This window comes from Nesoenas mayeri, assembly GCF_963082525.1.
Source record: "Nesoenas mayeri genome assembly, chromosome: 1".
Classification (NCBI taxonomy): Eukaryota; Metazoa; Chordata; class Aves; order Columbiformes; family Columbidae; genus Nesoenas; species Nesoenas mayeri.
In genome coordinates, this window is record NC_137541.1 from 107,559,144 (window position 1) to 107,571,826 (window position 12,683).

The 12,683-nt window shown below is 40.3% G+C and overlaps 1 protein-coding gene across 1 annotated transcript in view; it reads right to left on the reverse strand.

Annotated features, from left to right (window-relative positions):
* The window catches only part of MAP7D2 (MAP7 domain containing 2), a gene marked incomplete at both ends in the record, with an annotated part of 87,005 nt that overhangs the window by 30,598 nt on the left and 43,724 nt on the right, over positions 1–12,683 (reverse strand). Inside the window, 2 exons of the mRNA XM_080361748.1 lie at positions 4,555–4,718; positions 8,039–8,116. Of these exons, the coding sequence (XP_080217874.1) occupies positions 4,555–4,718; positions 8,039–8,116 (242 nt within the window). The remainder of the gene's footprint in view (positions 1–4,554; positions 4,719–8,038; positions 8,117–12,683) is intronic.

A 12,683-nucleotide genomic window follows, 5' to 3' on the forward strand; every position in this document is an offset into this window, starting at 1 on the left:
ACAGATTAAGTACCTTTTCAAAAACATATCCTCATTCAGGAAGTCTTAACAGCTACAGACAGAAGAAATAATCTCTGCACTAAAGACAGAATGAGCTTCCTCAAAAAAACCTGTAATGTACAAGCTTTGCATGTAGGTTAAATTAAGAATGAATACAACCATAAACTGAGAGCCATCTACCACTAATATCTAAAATATGCATGTTACTTTCCAAAATCCAGTTATTCATTCAGTTTTTCCTCAGACTAAGCACTGCCTGAATTAAAAAAAACACAAACCAAAACCAAACAAACCCAAAAGCCAATGAGAATACAAGTAATTTGACTGAAGTGCTTTACTTTTCTTTATATAAAACATGACATAGATGTGAAAACAAGGAAAAAACTCATTTTACAAGTATTGATGTAAAATAATTTGTGCAAATAATTCTGAAACAATCTACACTATACCTATAATACAAACACCTGACAGAGCCCAAAACCCCTCTTTCTCTTCACTTTGTATGTTCAACAGCACTGTATGTAAGTAACTCACTGTTCCCTGATGTTATCAGTTGGCTTCATCTTTTGAGTGGCTCTTCCACATAGCAACAGAAGATTTCTGTTATTTTCTATTTAAAGAATGCAAAAGCAATACAGTTTCTCAAAAATTAACTACCCTCCTGAATAGAATTCATTTCTATTCTCAACCAATTACAATTATGGGTGTGTAGAAAGGGAAGACTTATTAAGGGTGTGTGCACCAAAGAACACTGGACAAATGCAGGCTCTGCATTATGGTGCACAGGGAGCTGCTGCAGCAGCCAGTAACAGCAGGGGGAGCAGAGGATGGTCAGTGTTTGAAAGAGGACTAAATTTTGCTCGTGCCCATCACATGAAAAATTGAGAGACTGCTTGCCTAGCAGTCTCAAACAGTTTGGAGCACAATTTTTGTATTACTTGTGCAACTGAATTCCAGTCAGAATTTGAATTTCCAAAATGTGTTTGGAAAGCAGTTACTATTTCCATATATCATGACTGAAAAAGTAAGTAACTTTGAATTGTAATATAGTAATTAACACTATAGCACCCTGAGAGCTTTTCACTCTCTTGTGTTTAAGTGCATACTTTTTACAAATGTTAACAAATAGTTCATGTGCACCAAAACAATCTCTCAAGTGCTGCAGGATATTCTTTTCCATTTAGCAGTTGTTACATCCATCTTTCAAGTTTGAGTGCTGGACTAGATTTTATGCTGTCTACCAGTAGTGGTTCATTTAAACATTAATATATTGGTAGGATCAGTACTAATTTTATCAAATTCCTTTTAAAAGAAATCTGATGGTTTTATTAAAAATGGATCTTTGACTAGATGGATGTTCCTGCTTTTATTCATAGTAGTATCCTTGACCTGGCTCATACAGGTGATGCTCATGTTGTCTCATGGAATACAAGCACAGAAGAACACAGCTTCTACAGAGACTTGCCAATAGCCTGTGCACAGCTAGACATTTACTTGCAAGGTACTTCCACGTTGCATGGAAGCTCAAGATAGAGAAAGGGAAAAAATTATGTTAACTGAACGAGGATGGCTTTGTTTTTATCAAGTCCTAAAGCTACTGGCTACTTACTGTAAAAGGCAAGTGTTAAATAGCTCCTGTTGAACAACAACGTGTCTTTACTCAAGGCTCAGGGACTGCTTATTACTAAAGGAAGAAGGCAGCTTTAAAGGTAATATGGAGGGCAGGGTGGTGCTATTGAAGGAAGACCTCTACAGATAAGAAAGGTGCAGTCAATGCACGCAGGATGATTTTCAGACAAATTTATTTGGTTTCTGTCTTAGGAATTCCTGTGCTCTGCAACAGGCTCCAGCTGCCCCAGAGAACTCAGCCAGAACACCTCCATTCCCACCAACACAGACTGTCACAACCACCACCTCTTACCTGGCACTGTAGAGGGGAAAAGGTAAGCAAAATAAACTGAACTTTAGCCACCTCCTCTTTGAGAAGTCCTCTGCATGCAAAACAGCCAAGCAGAGGATGCCTGGATGAACAAGCCTCACAGTTTAGGAGCGATTAATCTCTCTAAAACTCTTACAGATGCAACATTTTTGACAGAGAGACTTTTATAACGGGTTCCTATCACAAATACGCACTGCTTTCTGCAGTGGTAAAAAGCAAAGAAAAAAAAACTTAAGGAAGATATAAAAGACAACCGATAAGGCAGAGAGCAAGGAAGAAAATCTGTCTACTTGGCACTTCAGACACCTGATGAGCAGGTAAAATGAGTGCTCCAGTCCCCATCCAGTGTAAGCCAGTGTTAAAAGGAGAAACACTGAGGACACTCTGCAATACACTGACTCACAGGCTAGGGCACCCCCTCGCCCCAAACACACATGTGGGAAATGCAGGTTCAAAGCTCTTCCAGTAAAGAAGGCCTCAAACGTCCAGAATGACTCAGGAGCAGTGAGCAACCCGCAATGCCCAGGGAGCTGCAACTTCATCACCATCCTTACTCAGACCTCCACTGCTACTACACATATGGGGTTTGAGTTCATCAGAAGAGCTGGGGAGGTGGGATGTGGCAGATCCTTTAGTAGAATTCAAGTGGAATTCAAGAAATGCAGGAATGACAATTAACCATGAAGGGAAGCCAGGAGGTGATGGTGTCTTTTCCCAATTTTCTTCTTCACTCATCCTCCCCTGTTCTACAAATTATTCCCCGGTGCACCCTCTCCTCTTTCAGAGGCTCCTGTATTTTTCTTCCCACCAGGTCTAATCCATCCCCAAACAAGCATCCTCTCCTGTCCTCCTGCCTACGTACCTTCCCTCAGGTTCCTCAGCCTGGGGGGAGGGAGGAAAGGAAAGGGAAATGAGCCAGCCTTAGGCTTGCCTTGGCTGTCAAAAGGTTTTGGGCAGTTTAAACTTGAAGGACCAGCTCAGTGAGCAGAGCTAGGAGTGGTATTTGTATTATGACCAAACACTCAGAGGCAGCGAGCCATTAGAGAAGTCTCCCATCACATGTACAGGGTGTTGGGGAGCTGTAACAGGCTTGCTGATGCTTGGGAGAAACATTGCTGTGTGCTCAGCCTCTTCTCGTGTCCATCTCTGGGCAAGTGCAGGACGCCATGAGAGGAGATGGGTCCCCACTGAACAGACTTTTGGGTCTGACCTGGCTCAGCCTCTCTTACGTCTGCCAACCCTGTCTGTTCTGATCTCTCCAGCACAGGCAAACCATGCAAGCAGGGAAAGCGGGCAGTTGCTCACCCTTCTCTACACCTCCTGCCTCTGGTGCAAATTTTGAGGACAAGGTTTTGGAAGCTTTTGTACTTACTTATCACTTTTCCTTAAAATCCCCCATAAAGAGGATCAATTTTCTTTAGCTGCAAAAGGTTATTACAACAGGAAATACTCAGGAAGGAGGACGTCAGATCAATGATGTTATAACACAGAAGGAGAGGGACTGCCTACCCTTTGTTTCTGTTTTTGCCATTTTTCTTACCAATATTTGAAAAAAACTACATGACAAAATATTTTAAAATTAATTCTCAGCTATTATGCAGAAGGTTCAATCAGGACGTTACCATTTAAAGAGGAATGGCAGGATATAATCTTCAGGTTAAAGTGAAAACTCAAAAAAAAAGTCAATGGACAGCAGTATGTTATTTTGATCCCATACAGAAGTGGTTTATCACTTTTACAAAGACATCATGATCAAAAGATGGGAGGCAGAAAAAAAAAGGAGGTTAATAACTGTGGATTTCTGAGCCTTTTTATCTAAGAACTAGAGAAATATCTTCTCTTGGCTTTTTTATTTTAAACCACTGCCCCCTTTTCCAAAAATCATTAATTCTTTATCAGTTGCAGTAGCAATGCTAGTGTTTTCTACAGAATGTCATGCAGAGAGACACACACACACACACTGCATTCAGAGATCTGCATCAGAAATTGGAATCACTAGAGCAAAAAAGAAAAGTAAATGATCTCAGCAGGGAGAGCAGAGAGGAAGAATATGAAGATGGTTCAAAAGATATCTGATAAATTCTTTTCTGTGCTAGAATTTTAAACCAGCCGAGATTCTTCACTGCTTTAAGCAACAAATTCTGATTTTATGTCACTGAGGAAAACCAAATCAAAACATTTTAATAAACATTATTTCAGTTTCATGGACAGTAAACAAAACAGTAAGAAAATTCTTGCCCTTTTATGGAAACACTCATCTTCAAAAGCTACTTTCTCGATAGCTAGTGCCTTATCGCCTGACAGTCAGAGTCCCAGATATGTTAGCACAGGTAGATGACTATTCTGTGAGATCAGACAAAAGTCGAGAGACAAGAAAAAAACCTTTGGAAAGTGTTTTTGATGTACCAGCAGTAGTAGAGTATTTATAGTTGTGGTGATGTGTGTTTGCAGTTCCCACAGAAATACCCACACATCTCTGGGACCAAAAAAAAAAAAAAGAAAAGAAAAAAATGAAAAGAAAAAAAAAAATTAACGTTTAATGCATGTCAATATTCAGCTACGTTTAATGCTACCATACAGAGTTGCTCTGCCATACATCTCCCAGTGGACTTTACCTCCTCCTCTTTAAGCTTTTGTCTCCGTTTTTCTTCAACAGCTGCTCTCTTCTGCTCCTCTCTCAGCCTCTGCTCCTCCAGCCTTCTCCATCGCTCCTCGATTTGCTTTTCATATTGAAGTTTTGCTCTTCTCTCCTTCTCCAGTATCTGCTGTTCCCTAGCAGCTTAGGCAGAGAAAAAGTTGTGTTTTATTTTCTGCAAGTTTTTTTCCTGCTTTAAAATGATTAGATAACATGAAATGATAGAGTAAAACAACAAATACAAGTATACAGGTTTTTAATCCACTCAGATCAAAAATATAGCGCACGCAAGTGCTGGAATGATTAGCAAATCTAAGTGATTTACTCAATAAATAAACAGGTAAGACCTTTGTGCACAAGGTGACAGTTTGTGCCCTTTACCTATGTAAAAACAGTATAGAGAAGAGTTAAAAGCTCTTTTTTGTTTATGTTTCGAATCCCTCTATAGCATAAAGCCAAATTGTTTTTTTAAGACATAACAAATGTTCCCAATAGGTTTTAAAGTGAATCAGTTATATATGCTGAAGCAAAAGCCCTTGGAATTTCTTTAAACCTGCTTCTCATTATGGGGCTGCCTCCAAAATAAATACATGAAAAAACCACAAACATATGCTAAGTTTTCTATTAAGTTTTGAAAATAACACTATTCTGTTCATAATTTGGCACTACATTGTTATCCACTTCTGCCTCTTTGCATGAAAAAAAAAATTACTTTTATTATTGAGGGCTTGCCCAGTTGTTTATTCCAACTGGAGTTTCAATCTTCATGACACATTAGCTTGTTGTTACAGACTGCTGTTCAGACTGCAACACTACACAAAGGACTGTTGCTTCAGGTTTATATAAGGTAACAAGTAGCAGAAGTTACTGTGACAAATCATGAGGAAAAAATCCTCTTTTCATGCAAGTGTATGCCATAAAAAGGCAGGAAAGAGGAATTCAGTAAGCATGCCTATACACACACAAGCCTGTAATGTCACATACCAACACATGTACAGCCAATATCAAAGAAGGAATTTTCTCACAGTTGCCAGGCTAAGAACTTGAAAGTTAGGGAGGGCCAGAATTAACATTGTTTATGTAAGAGCTAGTCCTTCATCCTGCTCACCTATTCACCTTCAGTCTGCTTTTCCAGTTTCTGTTTCCTTGAACAGCAAATATTTGCTCTTCTAACTCTCTCTCAGCATCCTCCCATCAGTCCTATGCTCTTACCGAGTCATCTCAAGTCCCTCTTCTCAGATCAGCCTTTTCCCCATAGCTCCTGCTCTCAGGTTCAACCACAGCTGTGACCTTCAGTCCCTTCTAGCCCCACTCTATTCTCAAGTCCCAGGTTTAAAGCCAAAGTCACCCCCAACACCAAATCCTTCTCCAACAGTTGCATTTCTTTTCCTCAAATACTGGATCTTCCCAAGATACTTCTTCACATCCAAACTGCTTTACAGATGACCTTCTACCTTATTCTTTTTTTAAAAAATGGTTGATGTTGTCTTCCCTTTTTGCTTTATGGGAACTTGTTTCTTCTTCCACCCCACAGAACAGGGCAGTAAGAGAGGGGTGTCAGTGTTGCAGGTGAGCCTAGACTTGTAAGCATGAAGAACCAGACTTGTCAACACAAAGAATTACCTCAGAGACAGTGGAAGACAAGTGACCAGTCACTAACTGTTGAAGACTACTAGCCATGTCAGTTAGAGCAGGTGAAAACAGCATGCTGGAGTTGATAAATAATAAAAATAAAGTGAAGTGTCCAGAGATAATGCTAAGATTACCTTTTGAGTGAGTAGGTGAAACCTGCCATTGATTCTGGACAAAGAAGCAAACCATTCTGTCATCACAGACATACATACAATTTTTGCTCCTTAATTTAGATACTAAACCACTGATTACTGAGTTTGGGCTTTGATGAAAAGGTTATTCTGTATTGCTGCAAAGTACCTGCTGGCTGCATAAAGGTCAGTTCTTCTGGGGAACTTGTTGCTTTTTTCTAAACTTCAACAAAAATTTGCCAAACAGCTGCTGTAGCCAAAACCCAGAGCTTCCCATTCTAGAAATGGTCTTAACCCTAAAAAAGTATGTTTCCAAAAAGCACGTATGGCATCTGGAGACAAGAACTGGAGCCAACAACTTTCAAATGCCCTGTAGCAATCACTCCCAGATTCTCCAGCTTTCAGTTTTCCTCTCATCTGCTCTTCTGCTTTGTAATTCCAAGTCCTTTCCAATCTACTCATCATGTCACTTCCTTGGGAACCAGCAAAGAAAGGATAACCAAGACAAAAGAAGAGAGAGTCTGGACTGAGTATAGCTGGAAGAGATGTAAGCTGGTGCATGCTCCACATAGACAGAACCTCTAGGGAGATTAAACACCAGCAAATTTTCACAGGAACTACCAAAAAGAATCTTGTTCACCACACTCACAGTACTAAACAGCGTCAACTGTCTGGTCTCAAGCCTCAGGTTCTGTCAAGAAGTGGTCAACAATTTATTTATTGCAAGAAAAACAGCGTTCCCTATGATTCTTTTCCCAGGTGTCCACACTGTTTTAGTTCTAATTTCCTCAAAATATATGCCTAACTTATATTTTTACAAAATCATAAGACACTAAAAATTCCTTCTGACAGGTATTGTCAGGGAACCTTAAGAAACAGTGCTGCTGGCATTTCTTGTTACTACACTGAGGAAAAATGAAATTACCTGTTCAACATTTTATATACATATATGTACATATAGAAAGTCCAACACAACATCGAAAAGTTTATTTCATTCATATATATGTATATGCATATATATAAATTAACTGAATATACGCATATTCTCTCTCTTTCTCTCTCTCTCTCTCTATGTATATATATAAACAAACTTGCAAAATTTCCTCAACCTTTCCCTGGAGGTATTTGGAAGTATCAGTAGATTGAAAACAACTATTATTAAAACTCAAAAATCAATGCTTATGTCATTCAGGAAATGAATCAATTTATATCATTCTCTTGAAAGAGTAATAATTTTAAAACTTACAGGAAAGTGTCTGCTTTATGCTATACTTAACAACTCTATAATATCTTCTAATATGGCTAAAATTTAATAGACTAAAATTGAGGCTGTTTCACCAGATTATCCTTCATATCACCTTGGGTATTACTCGAGGCTTATTCGGTATTTTTACAAATCGGAATCCCAGCAGTCAATATCTTACACATAAACTTGTATTCAAAAGTACATACACCAAAGAAGAAAGTCAGCTTTTAACTATAGAATCTTAAATACTCAAATGGAAATCAAAGACGACATCAATTAATTTGTTTTTTATAATTTAATTTAGAAGTAGTAATACAAGCAAAAGACTAGGAACACACTGAACGACAACGTTTAAAATTCAGAACAGAAAAAAAATGTTGTGTTAGTAACTTAAGCTTATTAACACATATACATAAATAATACATATACATAAATAATACATCCTGCAATCTTACCAAGGTATTTCTCCCTTTCTTCTCTTCTCTCCTTTGCCAGTCTTTGTCTTTCATCTGTTTTCAGAAATCCATCAATGGCTGAAATCAGGGAGAGAGGAAAAAAAAAAAATGGTCTCAGTAAAACTAAAGTATCTATCTAAAAGAACTAAAAAAAGCCACCAAAAAAAAGTCATAACTACTGCATCTAACAACTCCAACAACAAAAATGATTTTGCAGTTGTATGCAGGTGGGTTAACAAGCTGAGATTCAGATCCATCTTGAGCAGAGTCTCCTACCTACTGCTGGACTCCAAGCACAGTTCTTCAATGTAAATGCCTGACTCCTCTTCTCAGCGCAAACAAGCATGCTGCCAGTGCTTGTCTTAGAACTTGAAGTTTTCTTGGGGAAAACCATAAGGATGCAATTAACATGTACTCATATTCGTTAATAACCACATCTTTGAAGTTTTTGGCTAAAAAAAAGGCAAAGGTAGTTCGGGAAAGCAGTAAAAGTCATACGCAGTGCTCTTACAGTTTAATGCTCTATGGAGTCCCAGCCTTTGTTATTTATGGCTTAACGCAGCCCCAGAGCTCCCCTTGCCCACAGGAAACCACCAGCACCAGCTCATCTCGGCAACCAGCAATTAGTGCTGGATGAGGCCAGGGAGGCAGGAGCCCTCCTGCCCTCTTTTCCAGGTAGGAAACACTTTGTTTCCTCCTCGAGTTGGTACCTAAATGCAGGTTACTTGTTTGGGAGGAGGTTGCCTAAGGATGTTTTGTACCTGTATCCAGACACTGCAGTTTTGTATGGCGTGAGCCAGCAAAAAGCGCAATTCAAGCAGGCAGGCAGAGCACGACACAGGAGGTGCCTTGGGGTCACCTGCCTGCGTTGCTGGGAAGGAGCAGGCAGCCAGACCTTGGCAGGCTCTTCCATGGACCCTCTGCAATAGCACAGGTAAGCCCACCACCCTATGCTCTCTTGGCAGGCTTCAGCCAGTGACTCGATGGACCAGCTAGAGGACAGTAACCTTTTTAAAACAGCTGATGGGGCCTGAAGCACCTTTGTTTTTCTATTTGCTTTCAGGATCTCCTGGGGTCTTGGCAGTGCTGCAGTGCAAATAGGCACAGTGTCTCACAGCACAGTTTACACCCTTTGCAATCATTATTTGGGCTCCCTACTGAGTCACTGAATTACAATTAAGTCCCCCTCCCTTTTGCTCTAAGAACTGCATTTGTTAATTTTATCAGATAAATATGAGTGGAAAAGTTACTTAGATTGTAACCCCACTGTCTTCCTGAGGAGTCACATTTACAGGCTCTTCTCCAAGGGCAACCTGTGTGTGCGAGCAAGGATGTTGCATAGCAAGTGCCTTTCTGTAAAATGCACTGTTCTGTAGGAAGGCTGAAAACCAGCCTTGGTGGTCCCAGGCGAAAAATGCAGGTCTCAGCTGTCCCCCATTAGAATAACAGCTTGCTTTCTCCCCAGGCAGCATCTTCAAACACCATCTCTAATCCTCCTCTACACACAGAGACTACCTTACAGCAGCCAGGCCTCTGGAAAATTGCAATTATACCTCCCCAGCTGGTTAATTACAACTAGAATTTGTGGGTCAAATACATATCTACTTATGACCAAAGAGTCATCCTACTTCCATCCTAGTCCACTTGTTTGTTTGGCTGCCATTTATTGTCAGAGTTGACAAGCAGGGAGAAGAGACAATGAGTAAAGCTCAGAAAAGCAACCACAGCCAAGTTTCACAACTACTTTGAAGGGGTCTGCAATAAGCAGCCAAGAAGGGGAATCCTGTTGTCACAGCATAGTTAAATTACAGCTCCAATGGAAAGTTTTTCAGTAATCTGAAAGTCAAAACAGCATGAAACCTACAATTTAGGCTAGAAGCAGCAGAGGAGGTGAAATCAAGACTGGATCAAAAACCCAAAGAGGGAAGACTGAGCTTGAGAGCAAGCGAACGCTAAAGAAAGGGAAAGAGGTGAGTAGAGGCAGGAACTAAGGTCTTCTGCTGCAAGGGATGAAACTCAGATGGAGAGGTGGAACCTGAAGTATGGAAACTAGGATGGGGATAAACTGTAGAGATGGGGAGAATGACAGCAAGATAATCCATGCCCATGGATTATGTTCACAAAATCCTGCACTGACTCATCACTCTCTTTTCAGCAACCACCTGTGAAACCCACTGGCAAAAATACATCCCATTATGCTTGTCAATAAAATTACAGCAAACTTGTCTCTACTTTGATTGCTTCATGAATGCAACTGTCAGAAGTGGATCTGAAAGCTCAGGACTTGCTCACAACTGCCACAGCTATCCAAAGTTGCTGAACAATTTTTCAGGTTGGCTTTCTCCAGGATTTGGATCTCAGCCCCACTCAGGTAATATTAAAAGAAGATCTAGGATGTAATGCCAGACACTTAAGAAATGAAGATGTATCAGAACTGAAGCAGTCTGTATAATCCTTACTTTGCTTCCTTTTACATATATATTATGCATTTTTTCCTTTAAGATTCCTTTGCTTATTCAGTGCATAAGATGAATGTCCTTCTTGCTCCATTTCCTTCTGAAACTGGAAAGCAGACAGAACAATAATCTGAAGTCTTCAAGAACAGCAGTCCAGACTTGGTTATATCACAGATGAAACAACAAATACATGGGATTGCTGCTCATTACATGCGTAACACACCAGTGTGCAAAAAACTGGAGAGGAAAATAATTCGCAGTTTAGTAAGTACAGGTATCAAATGCATATGCATGCAGCAAGGGCAGCACTAAAATAGCACAGACATCCTCAATACTAGCATTTCTTAATGCAAGTACTTGGCTTCATGAGTCAGCATGCCTGCCAAAAATCAGAAATTTGCTTGCCTTCAGAAAGTAAATACAGCTTTGAAGGACTACTTGCTGGGTAATAACGTGTGCCTTGGGATTATTTTTAAGGCTAAAATTAGTGTATTTACTGCACATCTTCTTGCATTAAATAGGCACAGGTTACCTGCGGCAAGAAATTTGATAACGGGAATTCAAACTCTGTTTGGTAAAGCAGACTGCAAACAGCAAACCAGCACAAGTAACTCTACCATGAAAACAACATAACGCCCTCTCTGTTTCCTAACACAAACTGCCTGCAGAGGGCAGAACAAGGTTTGCATAAAAACGAAAACACCTCAGCAAAAAAGCTTTCACTGTCATTAGCAACCTCAGGTTCATGTTCTGTATACTCAGCTTTATCCTGAGCTTTTCTCATATTTACAGCTAAGCCTCTGATCCCTCAAGTTAGAAAGGCATATAGCAGCAAACCACATGTTTAAGAGTCAGGATGTAAATGCAGGCTGATTGTGCCTTCTGCCAACCAGAGTAACAAAGAGACACTGGCAGAAAATTCTCTAACAACCCTTTATTCCTAGACCTGCAAAATTATAAGGAAACTGCCCAAGCAACAACATTGAAGATTTTATTGTAAGGAACAACACACACACAAATCCCTGCTACTTCTAATCCATCTCCCAGTTGTTCCCAAAAACTCCTTTTCCAAAGGGTCCCCTCTCTGAAAGGCACATGTTTAACTGCTGGGCTAATTCTTTGAGACTGTGCCTTATTTTTTTGACTGAAGAGGGCCAGTTGCTCCTCTGGGACTTCGTTACAACAAGAATTTCTAAAGAAAAATACCATAACTTAAAACCAGTTAAAAAGACGGCAGCAGTCCCGCAGCAGTGATATATACTAGCTAATATACTATCTAATGCTGCAGGATGCTTTTAATAATGTTTCTTTGAAGTAAATATTCACAGAAGTAAAAACTGACATGTGAATTGCTGCTTCAACCTTTTTTGATGGGCAAGGTAAACCTATGCAGAGTGACGAAACTGTGCCACAACACGTCCACACGCACTCTGCTCTGCTCCACGTGCCACTTGCGCAAGCCTCTTGGTGGTTGCTCAAGGCAGGGAGGAAGGCTGTCCTGTCCCAATGAGACACAAGGCAAGCTCTGTCTTTTCAAATCTGTATCCTGTTTCTAATTGAGAAAACAAGCACAGGAGCAGCACAATCTGGCTACTGGCAGCAGAGAGTACATTTCAGAGGGACAAACCAGCTGCTTATACACCTCCACTCCTGAAATTTGCACCCGAGTAACTGCCAGCAGGTAGGGCTTCCATTTTCAGTGGTGTTGGTTTTTGGTTTTGGTCCTATTTTGTTATTGAACCCATATACAGTTCTGTCCTCTATAACATCTCATGGTATTTGGTTTCACAATGTATTTATATATAGCAGACAAAGCCCTTGATAGCAGGCACCCCAACACAGAAGGAAAGTCAGCTGGGGATCTGAGCCCAGCTCTACGTAACAGTTTTCAACATACCTAGAACTTTGGCCATCCAACATGACCACGTTCGACACATTTAGACTTTCACTGATTCAAAATGACACCATACAAGTTTTTTAGACCTTTGACACAGTACGTGTCATCTACAGTGACACTGCTGTGTTGGTGGAATTCCTGATTTGGATGCAGTTCTGCCAAAGGGTGACGTTGCCAGGGGTGTGGAGATGTGGTCTACACAGCAGCTCAGCACGAGATGTCCCTGCACTTACACCCACTGTTCTGCTGGCAAACTCTGTTGTTTCAAGTCTTATAATCTCAGTCTTTAAAA